Source organism: Oryza brachyantha, chromosome 6 (assembly GCF_000231095.2).
Source record: "Oryza brachyantha chromosome 6, ObraRS2, whole genome shotgun sequence".
Classification (NCBI taxonomy): Eukaryota; Viridiplantae; Streptophyta; class Magnoliopsida; order Poales; family Poaceae; genus Oryza; species Oryza brachyantha.
The window spans coordinates 5,147,350-5,173,751 of NC_023168.2; the positions used below are offsets into that span (position 1 = coordinate 5,147,350).

The following is a 26,402-nucleotide window of genomic DNA, read 5'->3' on the forward strand; positions in this document are numbered from 1 at the left end:
GTGCGTGTGACTGGTTGGCCACTGGCGCCCGCCCAAAGGCGCGGACACGGCTGGGGCCGGCCGGGGGCCAGTGAGCGGCTGGCCCGCGGCCGCGCTTGCCTCGCGAACGCAGGTGACGGGCGTGTCGCCGGGCCGCGGGGGGTGCTGGCTGGAAAAGGGAAAGCTGCCTGCATTGGGTGGTGGCGCGCACCGGTGAACGGACATCCTAGCTCGGTCGGTCCGGTCCCTTGCGGGTGGGCTGAACTGGAACTGATGGCCGCTATCCTCGTGTCTCGAGCTCACACGACGTACGGCGCGAGCAGCGCAGCTCAATGGTGAACTGACGAGGGACACTGTGAGAGCAACCACTCATCCATGTTGCAGGTGAGCAGCGGTTCACGAATCACGACGGCACCCAAAACTGTCAGCAGGCTGGCAACTTCAGGCGCGACAGAACCTGTGCTTATTTACCCTAGTATCTTTGTTTATGTTTATATTTATAAGTCAAAATCTAAAATTTTTATCTTAGATTTAGAGTTGATTTTAAGGTTTTTTTATCAAAGTTTATTTTTCAGTCTTGTCTTTTAGATTATTAGAAATATATATATAAAAATTTTATTCATAAACTAATTTTCAATTATAAATATGTCATTCTGTTGTTTCCTTAAAAAACCCAAACAATCACCCTCTTTCTTATTCCTTCAAAAAAAATACACTTTCCATTCTAAAATGCACTCCATCTCTCTTCTCAAAATAAAGTTATTTCTTCACTTAACTCATCATTTCAACTGAATACAATAATTCTTTATATAATTCTTTTCACACACCTTTTGTTCCCAACCAATCATAATTTTCTTTTATCGTTTTCACATATTTTCTTAATTTCCGTGTCCAGCTCTAGAAGTTGTTATATTTTATAAAAGATGAAGCAAGTACTTCTAGGATTTTAATCTTACATCAAAATTTAAGCATTTCTAGTATTACTTGTCATATTAATTATTTTTCGTTTAGAATTCTTTTTATTTCATCTACATATACCTTCCACTCCTATTCCATTCTTTATTTATTGAGGTGTATCATAACTTTTTCTTCCTAATCTTAATCTCTACAAAATAATCTAGAAATACCTATATTTTGGAACGGGGACAGTATTAAGCTAGCACATAATTCAACACCATATAACACTAATTGACAACCAATCCATACAACATGCATATGGACGAGGAATTTTCATATACTATTTTGAGGAGGAGCGGTACATAGAGCATGCATCGAGGCAAGCGTACGTGTAGGAAACTTTCGTAACACACTACACTATCGGTTTTTTTTTTTTGACGTTGTGATTAACCTAGACAGATTGATCAAAACTCAAAAGTATAGCCGAGAAAGAAGAATGGAGATGGACACGCACTAATTCGTACGTACCAGAGTAGCAGGAGATATCGCTAGTGGATTTACAACTGGAAAGCTCAGATATAGTCAGTTGAGATATTGGCCAATCGTGCAACAGTGCAAGTCGATCTCGATCATTTCGTTTGGCGTTAAGTTGCTCACATTCCAACTAGGCATAACTGCACCAGCAACAGCAAGTACGAATTATGCTAGTTAGAGGTTCTTGCGTCATCTGAATCTTACGCACTATCTGCCGATCAGAGAACGCTTATACTATATCATTTAGCCTCTCTCTCCAAGCTTTTGCCCATCAACTGAACGTCACAACTTTGCATATACTACATGTCATATCAAGTCCGTCCCATAATAACCTTATTTTTCATTTTTCCGTGTCCAACGTTTGACCATTCGTTTTATTTAAAAATTTTTTGCAAATATTTTTATTATTACTAGATGATAAAATATGAATAGTATTTTATACGTGACTAATTTTTTTTTAAGTTTTTTAACAAATTTTTTAAATAAGACGAATAGTCAAACGTTAGATACGAAACAACAAAAAATAAGCTTATTATAGTACGGAGGTAATATCTATCAAAGGTATTGAGAGCATGATCTCGAAGGAAAATGACAGGAGCCGACAGGGATGGAGTAGTTGTCGTCTGCCCAAGTGCCTAGTCCAGATAGCAATAGAGTGGTCGTCCACCATGCGTAGCTCTGATAAGGCGCAAAAGGATGGCAACATAACATTTCCCAGACCCACTGGAGATATTGGTCATATATGCTTTTCACTGCAATCTCATCTTGTAAGATCAAGGGCATCAATGCATGATGCTAACGTTCCATGCACACATATATACCCACACAATGACAAAAAAAAATCCATAAAAGAACCTTCAGATAAACACACACATGCCTAGTCAAGTGTGAGCTTGATCAGCTAATCAGATGTACGAACAGCATCGTCTCAAAATCTCTCTTTCACAAAGTTGCAACAGAGAAGTTGGATGCAACAAGCTCTACTACCAAAAAAAAAAAAATTGACTGACCAATAGCAACGACGATAGATGCACGCACGGCGCTTTCGATCACATGGTAAAAGGGAGGCCACTTTGCTGCTAGCTTTCTCCATGAACTTGTGCGGAGCACCAGGAGCAATCGATCACCTGGCTGAATCTTTTTACATGCGAATCGAATCAGAACCAACGCTACTGCTGCCTGCGAAGCTTTATTCTCTCTCGTTGCGGTGGCCGGCCGGCCAAAGCTGCAGGTACGTACGAGAAAAGAAGCTACAGGGCATGGCATGGCTGGCCGCTGCGCTGCTGAAAACCTTTCCATCGTTTGGATTTCAGGCATATATGAATGTGCCCATCTGTGTCGTACGAGTATATTCTTGCTGCGAACATGTCAACCTTTTGGAGATGCTACTCGGTTGGAGTCAGGGTCTCGTGTGAAGTTTTGACCGTTGATCAGTCTGCGTAAGAGTTACACGACGAGAGAATTTGCGTGAATTTCAGTTGAAACACTTGAATTTTCCATGGGAATCAGAGAAACACCTCGTTAATTTGGTGGAAATGTATTTTATTCACTTGAGAGGATACCACTTGTTTTTTATGTGATCCAAATAATTATGAAAAAATTGATAAGATAAACTAATATGTATTATATCACTACATAAAAATGCAAATCCAAGTTTAACATCTGTAAGTTAAAATAAAAAGAACGATTAAACTTCGAAAACATATACATTTCACGATCATATTTATTTTTTTTACCATAACTTATAGAAGTCAACTTTTTTTTACATGTTTATATACTATCTTTATCTATCTTATCAATTTTTATCAATTTTGATCATAGCTACTTTAGATGAGATATGAAAAAATGAAGTGATATCTCCATCGAGAGTTTTAAGAGTTTCCCTAATTTGGTTCTGATTTTTGCGGTGCAGTGTCTAACGTGCCACACCGATCGGTACCCACGCATTTCCACGGGTCCACTACACTCACGTACTACGAGGCGAGCTAGTGTGATTATATAACACATTCACTAACCGTAGATTCACGGACTCCACGAAGTTCCTCCGACTTTACCACCGTGCCATACCTCCAATTTTTTTTCCATACTGCTTCTTCGTAATATCAATAAACGAAGTTTATCTTAATATCCCACTTCTTTTTTTTTAACACATTTTTTCTTCGTTTCTGTCCTGTCTACTCTATCATGCCTGGCTGTACCTGCATGTACTGGTCTGCAGCTAAGAATTATAGAATGGCAGCATCGATTGATCCATGATCTCCTATAGTGTTCGGGGTACATGCTTCCATGTCGAGCCGCTGCCCGTTTTCTCTTGTCAGCTTCCACTCTGGCAGCATAATCATTCTGTTGCCCACCAGTGAGCAAACAATGCAGCTCGTTCGATCTTTGCATGGCAGCTAGCCATCCTCCTGCTCGATCTCGATCAATCGGAAGGAGATGAGCTGCCAGGCATGGCGATCGATCCCCGATCAGCATCAGCTAGCAGCTAGCAACAATCTAGGCAGCATGACCTGGCACTGGCATCAATTCTGACACCGTCGTTGAGGGATCATGCGATGATGCAAAGCGAATACAACGTACCATGCCCCAGAAACGTTCTCTTCAGAAAGAACGAGCTATCACGTTAGATGGCATTGCATTCGATCCATGTTTGGAGCAAGTCGATCATGCGCGGAGGCCAGTTTGGTCTCAACACGTAGTGCGTAGTACGAGCGCCGGACGCACGTCGGCAGGCAGCAGCACACGGCCACACGGGTTGATCCGATCGCCTGCATGTCGCGCGGCAGTGCGGTGACGCGATCCGCCGTCCCGACGCGCTCGGCGTCACGCGGCGGCGACGTCGTACGTACGGGGGCCCCCGCGCGCGCGCGTTTCTTTGCTTGACGTGTCGTGATCAACGACCGACCTTCTCTCGACTCCCGGCCCGGCCGAGATCGATCGCGCGCGCTGGCTAGCTCGGTCGCGGAACACACGTACTCAATGCGTCCCATCCCATGGCGCGCGGCTAGCTTCCTCCCCCGGAGGGGCGACACGGCGCCATGGGCGGCAGGTGTCCGCCGGGACAAGCGCACGACGACAGTACCGGCATGCAGGGGTGGGGGCGGCGCGCGCGTGGGCGGGCGGGCGCGCTCTCCTTGTGTGCTGTCCCGTACGTTTTCCGCCCGATACATCATTCCGGCCCATGCCGCGCGCGCGCGTTCCACTTCCATCACGCAACAGCAATTCGATATATCGATCGATGCCGCGCGCTGGCGGCTGGCGCCCGTCCGTCCGTACGTGACAAGGGCGCGCACGGCGCAACGGCGCACCTAGCAATTGGCGATGGCCCAGTTGATAGATGGGTGACGCGTGGGGCTGGGCCAGGCGGTGCCCGGCGCCCGGCCGACCGGCAGTGGGCTGGCTGATGGAACTGCAGCTCAGGCACGTACGTGCTGGGGACAGTGTGAGGGCTTCAGCTGTCAAAACTTCTCGTTGCCTTCCTACTGGAACGCATGCACGTGTGTCACACCCAGTGGATTTTAAACTCTCCACGGGGTGTTCCTCTTATCTAAGTATCTATAAAAATTTTAATTAAATTTATGAAGATAGATTAATATAAGATATATCAGTACACAAACATGTAAGTTCAAATATGACTTCTACAATCCATAACAAAAATAACAAATTGAACTCTAAATAGTATACATATATTCACAGTCATATTTATTGTTTTTGTTATGTACTGTAGAAGTTATATTTAAACATGTATGTTTGTACAGTGATATATTTTATATTAATTATCTTCACAATTTTTTTTAATTTTTTTAATAATTATTTAGATATTATACAATAGACAAGAGTACGTTTCCTAATACTTTTCCTGTTCTGTTGGCCTATGCGGACTCGAGAAGTGATCTAGAAGAGGAAAACCGAGCTGGACGCAACCGTCGCCAAAACGCAGCAGCCAGCACCATGGGTCCCGGCCTCGGCCATTCCGCGGCTGCGATGCACGGGCAGCACGGGACGAAAGTCGCGAAACGTGAAGTTTTCTCACTTTGCTTGTGAAGTTGTGATGGGAGAATATATGGGCAATGCACCTCATTGTCACTTACTCCCCCCATGATTAGGTAGGCTGCAGAGGCACTAACCAGCGTGTCGTTGTCAGCCCGGTTGTGAGGCTGGAAGCAGCCGGCCTCGTTTAGCTTTCGGCGGCGTAGCCTCGTGCGGTCGTGCGAAGCCAATAACTGCCCATCTCTCCGTGTCCTAAAATGTACTTCTTCCGTCTAAAAAAACCAATTTTTAATTTTTGTGTTGAACATTTGACCATCTGTCTTATTTAAAAAATTTTAAAAATTTTTTAAATAAATTAGTCACACATAAAGTACTATTCATGTTTTATTATCAAATAAAAATAAAATTATTAATCGTAAATTTTTTTAAATAAGATAAAGAATCAAACATTGTATCTAAAAATTGAAAAGTTGATTTGTTTTGAGACGGGGGAGTAGCTACATAATATCAGATTTGACACTTTCTGATACAACGAGTCTAAATATATGCATGTCTAGATTAGTAGATTAGTGTTAAATCTAATACTAGGTAGCTACATATATTTTACGATGAAGGGGTACCATCACCAATCACATAGGGCAGAGCACGCACTTGTCAAGAAGGCTTCTGCTGGTGGCGACTGGTGGCGTAGCCACGAGTAGGGGTGTTTACATGTCAAAAATTTTTGACAGGAACGTTACATCGGATGTTTGACCGGATGTCGGAAGAGGTTTTTGGATACGAATAAAAAAACGAATTTCATAGCTCGTCTGGAAACCGCGAGACGAATCTTTTGAGCCTAATATGCCATCATTAGCACATATTGCTTACTGTAGCACTTATGGCTAATCATGGATTAATTAGTCTTAAAAAATTTACCTCACGATTTCTCACATAACTGTGTAATTATTTTTTTGTTTCATCTATATTTAATGCTTTGTTTAGATGTCCAAAGATTCGATACGATGTTTTTAGAAAAAAAATTTATGACTATACAAGGCCTGAGATATACCACCATAGTTTACCCGGTTTGTAGTGGCGGAAAATCCGGCGGGGCCAAGTGAACACGCAGTGCAGTAATAGTAGGTACGTCATGTGTTTCCCTGCACGTTGGTCCAAGGCTCTCATTGTCGGTACAGTAAAAGAAGGTTTTCGATTGGATTCCTCAAATTATCGGGCTAAACTTTAGTCATACCACGGTTTTTTAGTCAAGTGTTTGGTTAATGTTACCATTATAGCTAGTAATACTTTTTAACCATATGAACCTATGTATCAAAGGCAACTTCTTTCTGCCTAACATTATAGCTAGTCATGGTGAGTGAGCTTCGTTCCTCAACCAGCTGGTAGCGTGGGTGCAACGGATGCACGCAATGGAGCCTAACATTATTTCTCCTTGACCGGATCCAATAGCCACATGAGCAAAGACGCCAAATCCGATGGCCTTGGGGTGATGGCCACTAGATCGATCAGACCGAAGCAAGGAACGGGTAGGAGAGAGTGGAACAACCTCATCGTCTTCTTGGAGTAGCCGCCATATGCAGCGAGCAATGAGGCCTAGCGACCAGGTCCAGCGAGTTACGACCGACCAACCTTGTTATACGCTGATGAGCCATTTTCACTATTCCTTTTAGCTAATTGAATACTGCACATGATTATCTTTTATCCGTGGTAACTACATTTGGATCTCAATACATTCAACCAAAAAATCTCTTGTATATATTTGCACAAAAATTCAGCAAAACAACATCGTATATTATCTAGTACTAACTAACATGGCAACCAAATAATTCGATTTGCGCCCTACCCAGATGGTTCATATGAGCTAGTCTAGCACCCTAATCCGTTTGTATTTACCTATGCTTATAAGCCGATGTCAACGCAACATAGCAGTCGAAGGCACTGTCTAGTGCCGAAGTAGCCCCCTCCCTCCCTCCCCCCCCCCCCCCCCCCCGCCTCTGGCCCACACTGTAATCTACCGTGGTACTCACCATGGTGCATGTAATTATTTCCCTCTTACTAATACAAAACCACCCCAAAGGGTTAAAAAAAATTAAACTTTTAACATTAAATTTGGTGTTGATTTTGAGATGTTTTTATTATAGTATATTTTTTTAGCCTTGGCTTTTAGATCACTATGAACACTTATAAAAATTTATAAATTATTTATAAATATACTGTTTGTCTTTTTTTAAAAAACGAAAAGATGACCCCTAGAATTGACCCTACCTGAATACCTGCATTGCAGCACTAGCTATCACAACCTACAGGATCAGGATATCAGTTAGCAACAGTTCATGCATCAATGGTAACCCCATCACGGCATCAGTGTGGCACATAGCATTATCAGAGCTAGTGCAACCTGGAATCCAAACAAGAAAAACCAAGGCGGAAACAGTTAGAACCTACTTTTATAGGCACCGAAGAGTAGGGTGTTTTTTGGTGGGTTTCAGTTATCCACAACGTGGGTGCATCGTACATTCGCCATGTTTTATTCGATATCATGCTTCCACGGAGATACGACGATAATCATATGAAACAATCAAATAAAAACAAAGCAATACCAACCATGGTACATAATCATGCTCCATGCAATGGAAGGAGCATCTCAGTGTCGTTAAATGGCCTAAAATTATGCTTGATGTCACTCAAGTCACAAAATCACAAGTGCAGAATAATTGTGACAGCTGAAGACTATAACTCAGGTTCACGGAAAAGAACAGAACAAACAAATGATCTTTTAGACTTTATGCAATTTATGAGTGCTATTCTGTCGGGCGACTTGAAGGTCAGAGTCGAAAGAAAAAGAAATTGCTTATGTGTAGTGCATAACCCTTTCTTTTTTATGTCAATTCACTGATGAATACTTGCAGTAACAAGAAAAGTAATACCATATCACAAACATTTGACGATCCACGGAGCTAAAATCCACGGAGCTAAAATCTTGGCACTGATGTACTTTCACAAGCTGTATTAATAAAAGACACACCACCTACTCCGAGCATATGATTTAATTGGACTTTTCAAGGCAATCATTAGATATGAGTTCAACTTATTTGTTGCTGGAAGATTTAGTGTCGGCATTATGGACAGCATGGAGAAAAGGAAACATCAACGAATAATGTGGCAATTCAGCTTCGTGCACAGTGATGCTTTATCAAACCCAAAGGTTGGGAAAATATATTTGGAAGTTAGTAAATTTGAACTCAGCAAAAAGGGAGCATCTCACATTAGCAGGACCTGGGCCACGTTCGGTATGTACAGGTAAGTTAACTTATGACCTGACACGAAAAACGTAGTAATAGATTAGTACATAATTAATTAATTATTAATTATTAAAAAATATATAATAAATTAATATGATTTTTTAAAACAACTTTCCTATAGAAAATTTTTTAAAAAATATACCATTTAGCAGTTCAAGAAACATGTGCGCAGAAAACGAGAAGTTATAGGTTAACTAACAGGGGGCAAACGCGGCCCTGGTCTGGATGGTCCAAAGTTTTTTTTAAAAATAGTTGGTTCTAACATCCCATATGATTCTGAAAGGGAGTTACAGGAAGCAAACTTAAAATTGCGACGAAATTGATGTATCTGTTCATCTTGCATCGTTTCGCCCAAAGTTCTGCTCAGTAGCATAAATTACAGATATTGGCTAGTATGTACTATTGTGTTTAAGAAACTGCAGCAACAGTCTTTAAAAAGGGAATATTTGCAGCAACGCAGAGAACAACAGCCGCAGCTTTCTATTAACAAGCATAATGCCAAACACAATTTCACAGAAGGTTCAACGTTTCTAATGGCGTTCCCCCGTTTTATGCTTAAGTATAAAACAGAGCTCACCCTACAAGCAATGTGCTGAAAGGTGCCCAACAATGGTCTGCCAACTCAACGATGTACATTGTTCAGAAACTCAATCATGTACTACAGTGTCCAGAAACTCAATCATTTACACACCTCTCGAAATAGAACCTGTTCACCGTGATCCTCTGATAGACAAGTCTCTCCTAGTTAGGAAGAAGGGTATTACCACATGATAAATCCTTCACAACAGCACGTCTCTGTTAAAATCAGCTACATTTCACATCAAATGGATTTTTTAAAATAGGGCGAGGGCACAAATGTCCATTGCCAATAGTAGAATATTATGTACTTTTTTGAGAAGCATAAATTACATTAGAATCATAATAACCCTAATAGTGAAGCAAATAATCTCATCGAGCACACATACAGAACGGTAACCTAATGGCCACATGCCATAATTGCAATATCCTGAGGTCTATGTATTGTGGTTATGCATCTGTCTAAAAACTTTTCTTGTGCAAAAAAAAAAAAACTATATGTAATCAACTTAGGAATTGCACTCCAAGCGAGCCTCCAAGTTACTCCCTTTGTTTCATATTATTAGACTTTTTGATTTTTAAAGTCAAACTTCTTTATGTTCGACCCAATTTATAGAAAAATCTAGTAACATTTTCAACACAAAACCAATATAGTATCAAAATATATTTAATCTTAGATTTAATAAAACTAATTCGGTGTTGTGAATATTGCTATATTTTCATATAAACTTGATCAAACTTAAAGAAGTTTGACTTTGAAAAAAATTCAAAATGTCTTGGAATATGAAACAGAGGGAGTAGTAAATATTCATAAATAAGGCATCGTTGAGCACATCCTTTATATTCAATTATATTAGAAATGAAAGAATTCCCACTCATTAGTGCATAGTCATTGTCCTGATGACTTGTAGTGGTCAGAGTTACCTTTTGGATATCATAATGGCTACTAACATAAAGATGAATTACTAACATTTAAACCCAACATACATGATACATCTCAAGGTAACATCCCAACAAAAATGCTTTCCTGGTTACTGATAGCCCAGTGGAAAAGGCATACCATTCCTACTACAGTTGTGATGGTTGCAACTAAAGTGTCAAACTACAAATGTGATGATTACAAGTTCATAACCACCAGGGATTTTCTAGTGTTTTGAGGGATATAAATTCTATAAACCCTGCTAAAAGATGCTCACAAGAGAGAAATATAGTCTCCATAATGCCTTTAACTACTCGGATATACTTGGGGACTGCGCTGAGTACCTCGAACTCTAGTCACATCACTGCTTTAATAACCAGTAAATTGTATTGCGGTTTGTCATGCACATAAAGGGCCTGTTTGGAGGAGCTTCTGGTAGCTGCAGCTTCTCACAGAATCTCCAGAAGCCAGAAGCTCTCCCAAACAGTACTTAGTTTTTGAGAATCTAGAGTTGCAGAATTCAGAAAATGAACTAGAAGCCAGAAGCTGGAAAACCCAACTTTTCTAGATTCTGGTTGGCTTCTCACTAGCTGCTTTTCAAAATCTTAAGCTCCCCCAAATAGGTCCAAAGATAGTCATGCTGTCCCCTTAACAATATTATAGTGTGTTAGCTAAAAAAATAATATTATAGTGTGTATTTTATCTTAGAACCATCAAAATTTGTCCTACCTTTACAATCCATTTCCTCACATGAGCGATGTATTCCACTGAAGCAAAGACATACAGAACACAAGTCAACCCCAGACAAAAAAAAAACTATATTCCTCACTCAAGACCCATATAGTTAATATGAAATTAGCTGGATTACCAGTCATGCACCTCATTTATGTTTCTTTCCTTTTAATGCCCATACCATTTCTATAGCATAAGCAAACTCATCTTGTATGGCTATGTTGTTCTTCTATTATTCTTGTGAAGAATGAAGAACTCATCTCTTTTTTGGCGATTTTACATGGCACTTTTTTTATCCTCCCTCTATGACATGATCAGATTTACACAAGAATGGTTCTTACAATAGTTGATTCAGCAGCTTACTATGCAATGCAAACATCAAAAAGCCCAGTGCATATAAACTGTGCTTTTAGAGAACCACTAGACTACAGATATCAAGATTGGAGTGTCAACTGTTTCAAAAGGGTTGAACAATTGGTTTATAAATGGAGAACTATATACTAGATACCTAGGAATGAAAATGGCCTCTGCATTTGGTGATTGTTCTTGTTCAGTAATGAAGGTTCTACAGATTGTAAAGAAGAAAGTAGGGGCTTTTATTAGTTAGTGCTATCCATACAGAAGATGATATTTGGGCTGTAGCTTTACTAGCTAGACACTTTTCCTGGCCAGTTGCTGCTGACGTTCTGTCTGGACTGCGAATGCCGAAAGCACATAATCCGACTAGAGAAGAGAATTTTGTTTATACACCACATAGATCAAATTCTGCTATCTGAATCTTCTAATAGCTGGATAATTCCAGATATTATTGTACAGGTTTATCTCCTCACTGATTCTTTTTATTCGATGTTTCTGCATCATTTACCTTATCATGGCAATTCCTTTTAAATATTTATTACGTCGTTGGTATTTTTTGATTTGTAGATTATTAGCCAGATTACTAGCAGATGACTGGGGAACATATGTTGAGGCTTGCTCCTTGTCTTCTTACCATCTTTATTGATGCACACCCATGACGCCAAGGGGTGGACTTTTTTTTTTTTGTTTCCTCGGTTCAGTTTAGTCAGTATTTGATAAGGTCAGTTTATAAGAAATGACAACTGAATTAACCTGTGAAGAATATCAAACCAAGCTGAACAAGCCAATGCTCTTCGATTCGGTTTTCAGTTGACTGAACTCTTCTATGACGCCTAGTGAGATGGATGGGGGTAAGAGAGAAAATAGAGGGACGGTGCAGGTGATGATGGAAAGCGGAGGCGGTAAAGGGAATTGGAGACCACCGGTGGTGGAGGAGGGCAAGGCTGGCAGCACCTGCACTGGTGGAGAGGGCAGAGCGGACAGTGCTGGCAGTGGCGGAGAGAAGCGTGGACGGCGCCGGTGGTGAAGGACTGAATGGCAGGGTGGGACAGTGCTAGCAAAGGCAGAAGCTGAGCTGATGGTGGTGCTGGTCAGAGACATGGCAGCGGCTTGGGGTGCTTTTGTAGGCGGATGCAGTACGGTAGTATGATGGGAGTGGAGGGGATTCAGGGTTCCTGAGATGGACTGTTGTAGACCTGATGAGAAAATAGAAGATGGGCTGGGCATCCTCGGTTTTCTCGGGTTGCTCGGTTTTTGGCTAACATCAACCGAATAAACAACCGAGCACTGATATATGCAGAAACCAAAACTCGGTGTTCTTGGCCTGCTCGGTTTTTGGCTAGCATGAAACGAACAAACAATTGAGCACCGAAGTATGCAACTCAAAACCATAGGAAAAGCATAGACCGAGAAATCCGGCCTTTTTGGGCCAGCTCGGTTTGGCTTTCGGTGTGCGGTTAATTTGTGCCCACTCCTAGCCATGATCCTTCACATGTTGTCAGTCACAGAATTTGCAGCTAGTTTATGCCAGTGTAATCTCTGAAGAAAGACAAGCAAAGGGTCAGATATTTTGATGTTTCTGAATTCAGCAGTATGGCCTGTAAGAGAGTAGCTATCTTAAAAATATGTTAACAAACCACTCTGATAGTATGGATAGGATAAAACATTCCCAGGAAGAAATCAGATGGGTGTAGCAGGAGTAACACTATTAGTTTATTTCTGTATACTATTATGTGGTAAATCCATTGGATAAATCTTATTTGCAGATAAATTTCATGCACATGTAGAATGCTTCATGCGCATTGCAAGTGATATTTTGGATAGACTACTACCGCCTATGCACATGTGACCTTAAAGTGACTTTTCCTGATCCAATTTGATTATTGGGATTAAGAGAAGGGAATTAAGAACTAGGGGAGCCTTGAAAACTGCAGTGAAAGTGATAAACTATGTTGATTAAACTTAAGCATTGCATCTTTTCATGTAACTATCATGAAGTCAAAATGCTGGCAACCTAGTCTAACATAACAATGATATATCAAACTTTCTTCATAATACACTCGAAGCCAACTAATGTTGTATAAATTTATGGGCTATGATATATGCATAGACATCAGTCCATTATTGCACAATTGCTTTTGCAAATCTATATATGATTAGTTTCAGATTTTTGTTAGGCAGAGATTTGTTTCAGACTTGCAATGTGAGCTAACAGCTAACAATGTGTTGATATGTTATCTTTTACTTAAACAGTTAAAAGACATGGAAAAGGGGGAAACTGTTAAGAGATAATTGTGTGAACAGGAGGCATATATGAAGCTTCACTGCATATGATTTTTTGAGCTGTTGAAAGAGATTCTGCATATGCTTCTTGTGTTTTAGAATAAGAGGTGTGTGTGTGCCCAATATGGATGGAAACCTCACATGTGCGCTGCCAATGTTAAAAATATCTATGGAAAGTGTAATATTGGTATCAGAAAAGATGATATCATCTCAGTAGTAAGACTATGATAAACACTACTATCAGAAGCAAAATGTTAGCAAATAGTAAATTAGATCGGACTGACCAAGAATAGGCTACCATTGATAGTGAGTCTATTTGGGATAATTATCCCAAGGTAAATGCAGATTCATGTTGTTATTTAGCACATATCATTGCTTGAAAAAATTAAGTTAAACATAGGAGACGTTCTTAGCATGCTCTTATCATATGGATTCCTTACACTCATTTGAAACATAGTATTTATCCTCTGTTAGCGATCTATTCTTTAGTCTTTACTTTGCAGGAAAACTAGGACGCAGCTAGCCACATGTTTAGAATGGTTATTTGGTTAGCGTATTTCCAAGTCATCCAACTAGAGATGCTGGCGAGAATGTGCAGAATTTGATAATGAAAGTGTTACCACAGTAGCACTATAAACCCCTGTTCTAATGCATTGATCACAATCCACACTGGTGCTGTCATCAAAAGGAAGAAGCAGCAAGAGGACAGTCCGATTGCTTCAATGCTTGCTGAAGCTTAGAACTATTTACTGCTGTTTCCAGCGATGATGGTTTCGAGGAGTTAGGACCCGAAAGGGAAACTCTACCGACATGAGATGAGATACCTAACTTAGATGGACATGATCTGTTGGAAGCATACAGTCTTTTCAGTTTTGCAAAAACCAAATTGAACCACAGCTTTTATAGACTGACATATATATATAGGTTTTTTTAACCATCCTTAAAAAGTAACTCAAGTACCAAGAATTTTAGTATAAATTTTTGATACCTTAAGATACCACACTTTTTACACGGGTGATACCTTGAGTTATTTTTTGGTAAAAAAGCTCATATATATACAAATTACAGGCTTACAGCTATACTAGTTTGAGTCGCGAACAACACACGGCACAATTAATCAACTCTTCTCTTGGCACTAAACCGGCGTCACATATCCCGCTCACGTGCATGGGCAGTACAAACGTTCGTAATCCCTAGGAATGCGCCGACAAAAAAACTACAAAGATTAGCTAAGGCATCGTACAAGTGACACCTTAGCGTTCTTGAGCTCGATCGTCACCTGCAAGGGTGCACAACCCCCGCCCACCAATCCGACGCGAGAATCACCCAGCATTACGGGAACGAACATGGGAAAAAAACGAATCGTCGAACGAGAAGGCAGAGTGCGGGTTACCAGGCGAGCTTCATCCTGGAGAGGGCGCCCGCTGTGGGTGGGGGCAGGAAGGGGAGAGGGAAGCTAGCTAGGGTTTTGGGGGAGTGGAGCTGCAGCTGCGTCCTCGAGCTGCTTCGGCCTTCCTCTCTTCCGACGACTCCGAGAGGTGGGAGAGAGGAGACCAAATGGGCTTTATGTGGCCCGGGTTGCAATTGGGCCCATAGTATGGGCTTCGGTGCCCGACGGGACGGTGCAGCGGCGTTGCTCTCCGTCGGTCCGTCCTCCATTGGCGGCTACTGCGGTGGCGCTCCCCCCTCCTCCCTCGGCGGCGACGGCGGCCGCGCTCCCAAGGCTCGCCCCCTCCTCCCTCGTCGCGACGGAAGCGGCGCTCCCTGGCCCTCCCTCGCCGCGACGGGCGGCGGCGTTGCCGCGTGCCACTTTTTTACTGAGGTGGTGATGTCTCATCAAGTCTTTGGTTTAGATTTCAATTGCCTTACTTAATTTAATTTAGAAGTAAATTTCAGATAATTGCCTTCCCCCTCGGGTCCCTTCTCCCCTCCGCTGTCCACACCTCTCGTCGCAGCATCTCGCCGTCGCCGGTAGCCTCCCGCCGCGCGGTCCCCCGTTCCGGCTACCGAGGCCTTCGCGTCCTCCTCGGGCCTACTCCGCTGCCCCCTTCCTAGTTGTGGGCGCGCGCCGCTCTGTTCTTGCACGCCGCCGCTCGCTCCTCCCTCCCCCGGGGTCGTCCCTGGTAACCCCGAGTTAAAGAGGCGGCGCCGCGACGTGTTTCGACTTCGTCCGCGAGCGCTTCGCAAGGTGATTGAATCGAACTCTTCAACAGATTTTGGTTGCTTCTCCAGTTCTCCTTGAGAAATTGTTCCTTCGGGCGTTTAGATCGTCCGCCACATCGTTGGGTGCTTGGGTACATCCGCGAGCCCACAACGTCGATCTGTGCCGCCACCGACCGGAGAAGCCTCGATCTGCGCTGCCGCTGCCACCGTTGGCTGGGGATTGATCTGCTTCGCATCATCGCATGAGCTACTACTCGCTCCGTCCGTCCTAAAATATAGCAACCTAGTACATATGATTAGCACGAACTGATATGTTAACATAAGCTGTAGCCATTTTGGTGGTTTAAATCGAGCAATGAATGGGCCTACGAGGATTTGAAGATGCCTTTATGTGATATGATAATAAACATACTTACTGTCATGAGTAGATGTGAGGTCCTTATCTTGAAAGATAAATTTTATCATGCAAATTTCTTGATGCTTGCAGGTGGGAGAGGTTTCTGCATTCTTGTAACCATGTTGGAAAAGATCGGACTGCCACCAAAGCCATCTATGCGAGGGGCTAGCTGGGTGGTGGATGCAACACACTGCCAAGGTTGCTCTGTTCAATTTTCCTTGTTCACTAGGAAGGTAATCAATTTTCTTTTTCTTTTTATCTTGTTTGCCTTGCAATGATGATACAAAAGTGAAACACATCGTACTCCTCTATGGCTCTACCGTAACCTTGTAGTGGAGGATTGTCCTGCTGAAAATTTGCTGATGGTGCTGCACCTTTTGCATTGTCATATCATGACCTCAGTTACGTTCATGGAAGTTTGTTTCTATTCTGGACCACTATTTTTCCGTCGCTTACCTGAAAAAGTTACTAGGAACCATGGCACAAATATGTTAACCATATGTTTGTTGTTACTAGCTTTGATGTTTTCTGTCCTACCATGTAAATATTGTCATCCTAGTTGGATGAAAACCTTATATTCTGTAATCCTATTGGGCGTAATGGTTTTTTGGACATGTACTTTGCTATGATTTATTAGTCCCATGGTAAAAAGGTGTGCAATTTAACTTCTTAGCTGTTACTGAATGCTGATTCATGGTTCCATTGTTGTTCCTTTTAGTCATTTCCTGCTTGTACGTATGGGGCCAATGACAAGGCTAGAATCTTCTGATTGTTAGAATCTTGTATTTAAGCCCCCATTGGAACATGTCAATTTTCTTGGCTTCCTTAATTGAACTGTATCATTTATTCTGCATAGGCCCTAAATATTTTAATTCGCTTTGTATATTTTATTCTTAATCTTCTATTGGTACAAGAGGCCAGTTTTCTTGTACTCTTATGTTCTCAGCAGGAGCTATTTAATCTTTTTCTTTTAATATGTAGCATCATTGCCAAAGATGTGGAGGTTTGTTCTGCAGCAACTGTACCCAGCAGAGGATGGTTTTACGTGGACAGGGTGATTCACCTGTTCGAATTTGTGATCCTTGCAAAAAGCTTGAAGAAGCAGCACGCTACGAGCTGAGATATGGACACAAAAACAGAGCTTCAAAAGGTGAACTTCTTTTGCCTCTTGTTGTATTTATAACTCTGATGAAAGAAATTAAGATTTGGTTGTTGATTGGTACTTCTAATCTGCTTGCTATTTAAATGAATATGTTTTTAAACAAATGATGAATTTAAAGTGTTTGATTTCTGGTTAAATAAAATGTGATTGTCAGCATGGGAATGAGCCACAACTGCTTTTGCATTTGCAATGTTTACATTTCAGAGCACAGTTGAGAGTTTGTGCTCAAACTGTACTTTAGCTGCAGAGCTGAACTTCGCAACATCCTTTCTCCATTTTTGAATTTTTTCCATGCTTTATGTGAAGTATAACCACATGGTCAAGAACAGAAGGGACAATAGACACTATATCTTATGGCGCTTCCTACTTCATACTGATAGGCTTAAGCAATTTGGCAACATGTATTCAATCAGATGGAGTCTACCCTCTCCTTAGCTACAATTTGAAATTTCAAGTGCTGGAGTTCCTAAGTAGTTTTGGTCTTTGTTCTGAAAGGTGTTATTGAGTGTAGATTACATATTTGAACTTTTACCTTTTCCATGCAGTGCTTCGTTTATTATTTCAGGTATTTCAATTGTAAAATTTTCAATGCCAAGATATGTAGAAGCAAATATCTACAGCGGAAATGCAATTGAATGGTGCATAATTAAAAAAAAATCCCAGTTCTGTAATATAAGACTAATCTATGACTAATAATGCACAATTGAATGGCAAAGTACCTGCTGATCTCACAAAGCTATTTAAATTCTTTGTACGTTGTTTTCAGCTAACGCAAAAGCAGCTTCTAACCCGGAGGATGATGTTCTTAGTGAAATTCTTGGAGGGGATGGAGTGCAGACCAAGTTTTCTCGAAGGGAGTCTCTAGATCCCGAGCTTCCTGGTGCATCTAGTTCTAGTTCCAGTTCCAGAAGAACTTCTGGTGCTTTTAGTATAGATGGTAATGGAGATGGGAACCTCTCTATCGAAGCACAAAATTATGAACTCAACAATACTGGGTCAATTTTTACCCCAGAGGAATTGCGCCAGCAAGCAGTAGAAGAGAAAAAGAAGTACAAAACTCTGAAGTCAGAAGGTAAACCTGAGGAAGCACTTCGGGCTTTCAAGCATGGCAAAGAGCTTGAGAGACAAGCCGCTGCACTGGAATTAGAATTAAGAAAGAACAAGAGAATGGCTACAAAAGCTCCTAATGTAAGTGCTGCAGTTAGTGTCAAGAATCTGGATGGTTCTGATGAGGCTGAATCAAAGAAGTCCTTACCTGGGAAAAGGGTTAGGAAAGAAAAGAATGATCTTGCATCTGAACTTAAAGATTTAGGCTGGTCAGATGCAGATCTTCATGATGAAACAAAAACAATTGCTATGAGTGTGGAAGGAGAGCTGTCACAGATTCTTAGAGAGGTAGCACCCAAATCATCGGAGGGCAACAAAACCAGCAGTATAGACAAATCTGAGGTTAATGCTCTGAAAAGACAGGCCCTGTTGCTGAAAAGACAAGGTAAACTTGCTGAAGCAAAGGAAGAGCTGAAGAAAGCTAAAATTTTGGAAAGACAACTAGAAGAGCAGGAGATTCTGGGTGAAGCAGACGAGTCTGATGATGATTTGGCTGCACTTATTCATAACATGGACGGTCGCAATCAGGATGACATTCTTTTGGACAATCCAAGATTCCCTGTTTTTAATTTTGAACAACTACTGGGTACCTCTGATGATCTTCCCATTGATGGCAATTTTGATGTTACAGATGATGACATGAATGACCCAGATATGGCTGCTGCCCTAAAATCATTTGGCTGGAATGAAGAGGACGAGATAGAAATGGAAAGTTATGGTCCTATTTCTTCTTTGAATCATGAGGCACTAAAGGAGCAAGTGCTTGCTCTTAAAAGAGATGCTGTTGCCCACAAGAAGGCTGGTAATGTTGCAGAGGCCATGTCATTGCTTAGGAAGGCAAAGCTCCTTGAGAAGGATTTGGAAATTGAACAATCAGACTCAAAAGTTCCTTCCCCACAAGGACAGAGGAGCACGGAAGATATCACCGTCACTGAGATGAATGCCCGGCCTTTGTCTGCACCAAAATCTAAGCTTGCAATTCAGAGAGAACTGCTGGCCTTGAAAAAGAAGGCACTGGCGTTGAGAAGGGAAGGAAAGGTGGATGAGGCTGAGGAAGAATTAAAGAAAGGCATTGTTCTTGAGAAGCAACTTGAAGACCTTGAAAATTCTTCTACTAGGCCCATGGTTCAGGAAAATAGGGGCTTTGTCTCCACTCCCCCGTATAAGGTTGAACCTCCAAGTCTGGATCTTACTGATGAAGGGTATGAACCTGACATAACTGACAATGACATGCAGGATCCAGCATTGTTATCTGTGTTGAAAAATATGGGATGGGAAGATGATGATGCTGACTCTGTGAGCACAATTAATAAGCCATTGAATAGTTCACATATAGTTTCTCAGAAACCAATGAAGAGCAAGGGTCAGATTCAGAAGGAATTACTTGCTATAAAAAGGAAAGCTCTTGGATTCAGACGGGAAGGAAAGAACACAGAAGCTGAGGAGGAACTGGAAAAGGCAAAGGCCTTGGAGCAGCAACTGTCAGAGATGGAAGAGTCCAGTAACTTGACTGCTAGTCAACAAAGTGCAAGCACCACTGGACAGCAAAATAGGGAAAATAAGTCTAGTGCTCTACAGGATCCTGCCCCTAGTCCTGAGCTTGCTGCATCTATGGATGCTCAAGCTAGTTCCCAAAGCATACCGCCAATTGAACCAATCATCCCTAAACCAGATCATGCATCAAAAGTTCATTCTGAAGGAACACGTTCAACCATGGCCCAGCCATCCTTTACTGATCCGCTGGTAACAGCAGAAAGATTGCATTCACCTTCTGATATACATGATCATAAAGAACCTCAGAATTTGCACGGACATGACACACTCAAAGATGAAATATTACTTCATAAGCGAAAAGCAGTTGCTTTTAAGAGGGAAGGTAAACTGGCAGAAGCTAGAGAAGAACTGAAACAGGCAAAACTCTTAGAAAAGCGTCTTGAAGTCTCTCAAGAGAACAGTGCAAACAGTAAGGATGAATCAACAAAACCTATTGTGCAAGAGACCAACTTGATCCAACAATCTGCTGGTGCCAACACCCGTACTGATGACATTCCCTCTGCCCCTCCAGCACAAGAGATAAAGGCAGTTCAGCCTCCGAAAGTATTGTCTAGTCGAGACCGTCTGAAAATCCAGCGTGAATCCCTTGCTCACAAACGCAATGCACTCAAGTTGCGGAGAGAAGGAAAGACCGCAGAAGCAGACGCGGAATTCGAGTTGGCTAAGTCACTGGAGAGCCAACTGGAAGAATCAGAAAGCCAGGTTTCTGGAGGCAAGTCATCTGACACAAACGATGCAGCTGTGGAGGATCTTCTTGATCCGCAAATCATGTCTGCGTTAAAATCGATCGGTTGGAGTGATGCTGATCTGTCCACGCAATCCTCTAACGCACGGCCTTCGAAGAAAGCCGAGGCAAAGCCAACTGCGGCAGCTACAACCAAGCCTCAGAATGAGAAGACCCAGCTTGAGGAGCAGATCAAGGCTGAGAAACTGAAGGCTCTAAGCTTGAAGCGTGAAGGGAAACAAACAGAGGCTCTGGAGGCCCTCCGATCAGCAAAGCGGCTGGAGAAGAGGTTGGCATCACTTGGCTAACAAGTCGTCCAATCTTCATAAGCGTTTGAGAAATGTTGAAGACTGTGATGCCCCCAGTTGGAAACACAGGCTTATGACTTGTGAGCCTGAGCAGTGAGCACACACGACTTCAAGGTCATCTTCTGTATGTGAAAAATAAATGCTGATGACCAATGATTCTTTTCACGGATAGGGGTGCAGTGGTACGTGCAATCATCCAGGGTACGAAAATTGTATCGTCTGAACATTAGTTCACTTGACAGTGGATTTGATTTGCCTTGGCTATCTTGAATTCTTCACGTATCATACTTCAACCTGCCGATTCTGATTAAGATCAATGCATGCTCATGCTCAGGAGGATGGAACTATAGTTTTGAGTAATTCGTATGTAATTTACTGTATGTATAACTGACGCCTAAATGCAGCATTGCATTTGTGAAGTGACGTGACAGGATAATTGACAGCCTTGTTGGTGCAGTATACGCCGGTAGAGGTTCTAATTCGAGACATTTTAACCTGATTATTTCTCGCTTTGGATCGGTAAGCCTTTTATGATGTTAACTTGGGATTAATGGTAAGGGAAAAAACCGTAGTGCTTTAACTTAGTACACTACTTGAAAAACTTTGTAGGACAGATCAAGCTCATTCTTTCTTTTGCACAAGACAGCCATGTTCTTACTATAAAGGACAATTTGACAACACAGCATATCTTGGAATACCACAAGACATACATAACAGTTGAGTATAGCTACGACGTTGACCAACCTTTGGCGGAATATTTAAGATTTTTCCACTCTTACAAGTTATGTTCAACAATTTATCACCCTTCATGTTTATGACACGTCGATCCCAGACCAGCATGTCTAACTTTGGTGAATAGCAAACATATAGGATCATGTATTGGCCGTCTTCTTTAATCCTTTGGCAAATTTTCAAGGCCGCGCCGCCGATTGGATCAGGTCTATTTTAATTTGTTCAAGATCCTTCACATTTGAGATTATTTTTTCTTCATTCTGCAAACCCTAAATTTCACCCGTTTGAAAATTTTAGCTGCAGAAATAGGTGCAACCTGACCTGCCGAAAGCTTCTATTTTTCAACTATGTCAATGCTAGCTGAGCCTCTTGATGCATCGGCGGGGACGTGCCAGCCAGCTAATTCTTTGGCCAATATGCCCATTTTTGTTGCTGTGAGCCAGGCCTCTAATAGTTGCTCCTGTTGGTGGTAAGTTTTGCAAACCTGCGTTTGCATCACTGTCATTTTCGGAATGTCTTGCTCACTGATAGACTATTACCAACACAGAAAGGCCTAGATATTTCAGCGGCAACAAGTGGTATTCATACGGAAATTGCTTTACCGGACGAAGTACAGTGTAGTTTATCAGAGTGTCTTGCTTTTACAGCTAGAACTTAACCCATGACTTTTGGGCGCCATCCAGCAATGACATCCTCTTGCAGAGCTCGAGTCTTGACAAATGAATCCATTGAGAAGATAGTCTGTGATTCAAATACTTCAGTTAGGGCAGATGTCCAAAATCCACCATCGTTAGTAATATACCAAATAGATTGAACGTGAAAAGTAACCAGTTTACGAATATAACAACTTACACAGCACACTTAGACTATCATTATAATTGCAATGAAGGAAGGAGAGTATGATATGCATTGCACATAAGAATAGGGCCATGAGCTCATGACTGCCACGGAACAAATTGGACTTGTGTACAATATTCAACTCCAAGTAAAGGTAACTCATAGCATTGGAAATATGGATCAGATATTCAGTTAAGTGCCTCAATGACCCATATAAAATTTAATCTGTTTGTACTCCAGAATGTTTATTCCTTGATCTAAATAAATGTTTATTTGATCAACTTCTGTATAAAACAGGGCAACGTGCTGTGTGTTAGAATTGACTTTGAGTCAATATCAGCAAATTATGGTAACTACCCTAGTTACATGTTCATTATGTGTGGGCTACAATGAGAAAAAGATGAAATGAACTTATGGTTCCTTTATAATCCAGATCAGTTCAGGAAGCGATATCAAGTACAATTTCATAAAGGCAAATGCAAAAATCATGTCATCAACAATAAAAAGATTAGTAGTATACCTTCATATAATTTTTCACATGTGAAAGTGAATCTGGAACAGACCAATTCTTATAGTGACCTAGAGCTGTCTCCATGTGAAATAGTTTGGGAGCAAGAGAGAGGTCAGCAGCAGATATTGTTGTGCCATTAATAAATGGACCCTGCACCAAATGGCATCTTAGAACTAGAACTAGAACTAGAACATTGTACATTTCACCTAGGTTATGGAAACAAATATGAACTGCAAATTAGCAAGTCAACATAATTGCCGTTAGGCTCACTTACATTGTCTTTTAGATAACTATCGAATGAAGTCAGCTCACTAAGTAGTGCCTGTTCTGTTCCATCATTTGGATCCTTGCTTTTAAGGAAACCAATAAAGGTGGAAAATATTTTTGACCCTCTGTAAAGAAATTTGTTCATAATGGCGGATGGTTAGTATGCTAGTACGAACAGAAATTCTGTGTAGTAAACAACACCATGCAATTCTTTTATTAAAAATGATTGCAGAGTTTATTTTTAGAAATACATGCAATCAATTCTACAGTTTACTATATGTAGGACATGCCAGGTACTATAATTTTAACTTTAGAACACCGGCAGGTCGGATTTATTAGTAAGTAAAAGAAGTCAACTAACTTATCGAGATTATATTTCAAACGGAGCAACAAAATATCATCATCATGCATGGGATTTTCCTGGTGTATTACTTTAAGTTTAGCTATCGAATTCTCCTTGTTTTTATTATGCCTGTTACTAGTTTCATGCTGTAAGTATTAGGGAAGGCACTTAATAAAACACTTACATAGAAGCCTTTTCTGGAGGAGTTGCCAAGGATGGTTCAGGGTACTTCTCTTCCAGTGCTTGTGTAATAACATCAGAATCCGCAACCCATTTTTCTTCAAGCTTGACAATAGGCACCTTACCTTCTGGGCTAATTTTCAAAAACCTGGTAAGGCAAGACAAAAGCATGATGGGAAATTGGGCATGGAACTATCAACCAGTGCAACAGTGATGAACAATCAGAAAAGCATTTTCCACATTCAGATACATACCAATCAGGTTTGTTAGCGAGATCAACTAGTTTTATATCATATGGAAGATGTTTCTCTTCTATTGTCAACAAAACTCTCTGTGTGAAAGGACCTGTGACAAGCACAGAAAATTTAACTCAGAATGATGGAACCTTTTCAACATGTTACTAGTACATGAAATTCACAATGCAGGTAAATTATCAGCTGTAAAATTACGCTTCTCATATCATGGACTTCATGTCCTTAAAATGTTGGGATACAGATATTGCTAGCATGTTTCTGTTACCCAAACCAATCAGATTCTGCTCTGTATGTAAATTTGGTAGCAGTTGCTCTAATCAGGCAAAAATGTGTGTTAGCACGTGAAACAATTTTTGCCTTCATTATGTCGCCCAATCCGAGCACACATCTGCGCAAACTAATTAACGAACAAATGCCACCTACATTACTACTCCTAAATTCATCCAGCGCACGGGATGGAGAGAGAGAGAGAGAGAGAGAGAGAGAGAGAGAGAGAGAGCTCACAGTCGCCGAGGCGGCCGGGGACGGTGAGGGAGGCCTTGGCGCAGACCTCCAGCGGCTCGGCCGAGGCGCGGGCCGTGAGGGCCGCGCGGCGCGGCGCCGAGCCGCGTGGCGGGCGGAGGAGGAGGAGGCGCCGGTCGCCGCCGCGGCGGAGCGTGGTGGCGAGGAGCGCCGAGGAGGAGCAACCGGAGCCGGTGGCCGTAGCAGAGGTGGCGGTGCGGAGGAGGACGGCCATGTGTGCGAGCAGCTCGCCGGAGGAGGAAAGCTTATCTCCCGCGAGGCGTCTGTGGCGGTCGGGTCGCGGCCGGAAATCTTCCAGAGGCTTCGCGTGATCACGTTGCGGCCTCTCTCTCCTGGACTGGAAGAGACGAGGACGGAGGCTTTTCCCGTACATCCGAAAGGGACAGGCTTGTTGGGCCTACAAGAGGCATTCCTTTTTGGGCCTGTTGTTGTTCTACTATGGGCCTAATTTCGGGCCCATCAACTCGGATAGGCCCATCATTTTTATTTTAGAATATTAATTTGTGATTTAAGATAGAGACAGCTTAGTAAATTTAACTTTTTTGATTTGGGAAAGTATACTAAAATCTATGGTAGTAAAACTAAAGAGTCATGTTATTTATGATGGCATATCTTATTTAATATAAATTATTAAATATGATATTCTATCATAATAATAGAATATATTTATACTAACTAGATATTTCTTTGTATGAAGCTAAGTGACACTATTAGTTTGCATTGGTCTATGATATATCCATATGTATACATGATTGCTAAAATTTTAAAAACTTGATTTTTTTTTATAAGCAAGAAGTTTATAACTTTCACTAATTTGAGGAGATCGTTATAAGTGGTTTTTATATTCTGATAAATATTTGTTGGCGTACTTGTATCGATTTGTATTTGCTTCGTATTTGTATCCTATATAATATACGGTTCGGTTTTCGTAACTGGGGATTGTGATTCTGACTCAAAAAAAAAAAGAAAATGAATACTGTAGATTTAGTTTCCGTCCGTTTGATTTGTTTTCATCCCTAGGTCGACAAAAATGTAGATAGCCATGGATTGACCACGTCAGTACCAAAATGTTGTGTGCTCACCATTCGGGAGCAAGTTTTAATTTAGATCTTGTAGTTTTTTTTTTTTTTGCGCTATTGTAGAAGTTTTGTGAAACACTCTCCCTATTCCAAAATATAAGTATTTCTCTTATTCAAATTTTATAACATAATATGAGCATTACCGAATTAGTTTAGTATATGATTTCAATCATTATAATGGTTTCAGAGGCAATCAGATGCTTAGAAAAATAATCTAATCAATTCAAACTTAAAATTGATCACTGAAGTGACTAAAAGCGAATATTTTGATATCTTTTTAGTATATGCTAAACAAACTAAAAAATACTTATATTTTAAAGCAGATAACTTAGTTGAAATTGTAGCAAAGTGGTATTTTAAGCAAAATAATTTTATTGTTATGAATTCACTCTAAGATCAATATATATAAATACAAGACATTCGTGGCCCAACGACCTCAGCTACCTTCTGAAAAAGAAACAAGGGAGGAAGAAAATTAAACGACTTCAGCTACGAAACTAGTGTAAAACACGCCAGTTTGATCAAAGTGTGCTTTGAATGGAATGTTCCAAGGAATCAACAAAAGGATGCTACCTGTGCGTCCAGGCCAACTGCTAATTAATTTCTCTGATTGCTTGGAAGCAATCTTGGACAGGGACATTTGCTTGTGCTTGCTTGCAAATGCTCACACATACTGTAACAGGTCAGATGCTA

General features: G+C 41.3%; 2 protein-coding genes across 3 annotated transcripts; one reads left to right on the forward strand and one right to left on the reverse strand.

Moving 5' to 3' along the window:
- The first annotated feature begins 15,306 nt into the window (after positions 1-15,306).
- Positions 15,307-21,610, forward strand: LOC102702665. 2 transcript variants are annotated; one of them, XM_040525015.1, is made up of 5 exons: positions 15,307-15,391; positions 15,466-15,757; positions 16,220-16,362; positions 17,111-17,279; positions 18,058-21,610. In XM_040525015.1, exons 3-5 carry the CDS (start codon positions 16,249-16,251, stop codon positions 20,982-20,984), a joined length of 3,210 nt encoding a protein of 1,069 aa, XP_040380949.1. In that variant the 5' UTR covers positions 15,307-15,391; positions 15,466-15,757; positions 16,220-16,248; the 3' UTR covers positions 20,985-21,610. The 2 variants fall into 2 exon arrangements, with proteins under 2 accessions (XP_040380949.1, XP_006655946.3); XM_006655883.3 differs by lacking the exon at positions 15,466-15,757 and having other exon boundaries at positions 15,314-15,391.
- Positions 21,611-22,246: 636 nt separating this feature from the next.
- On the reverse strand, positions 22,247-24,957 carry LOC102709006 (probable glutathione S-transferase DHAR2, chloroplastic). Its single transcript, XM_006656753.3, has 6 exons — positions 24,613-24,957; positions 24,109-24,199; positions 23,859-24,002; positions 23,339-23,456; positions 23,074-23,214; positions 22,247-22,457 (listed from the first exon to the last, which is right to left on the reverse strand). Exons 1-6 carry the CDS (start codon positions 24,842-24,844, stop codon positions 22,371-22,373), a joined length of 813 nt encoding a protein of 270 aa, XP_006656816.2. The 5' UTR covers positions 24,845-24,957; the 3' UTR covers positions 22,247-22,370.
- Between the last annotated feature and the right edge of the window lie 1,445 nt (positions 24,958-26,402).

Coding starts and splice junctions, on each gene's coding strand:
- LOC102702665 (XM_040525015.1), top strand. CDS start 16,249: ATGTTGGAAAAGATCGGACTGCCACCAAAGCCATCTATGCGAGGGGCT. Junction 16,363..17,110: donor TTTCCTTGTTCACTAGGAAG/GTAATCAATTTT, acceptor TTTAATATGTAG/CATCATTGCCAAAGATGTGG. Junction 17,280..18,057: donor CAAAAACAGAGCTTCAAAAG/GTGAACTTCTTT, acceptor CGTTGTTTTCAG/CTAACGCAAAAGCAGCTTCT.
- LOC102709006 (XM_006656753.3), bottom strand. CDS start 24,844: ATGGCCGTCCTCCTCCGCACCGCCACCTCTGCTACGGCCACCGGCTCC. Junction 23,457..23,858: donor CCTCCAGAAAAGGCTTCTAT/GTAAGTGTTTTA, acceptor ATTTCTTTACAG/AGGGTCAAAAATATTTTCCA. Junction 23,215..23,338: donor ATAGTTATCTAAAAGACAAT/GTAAGTGAGCCT, acceptor CATTTGGTGCAG/GGTCCATTTATTAATGGCAC.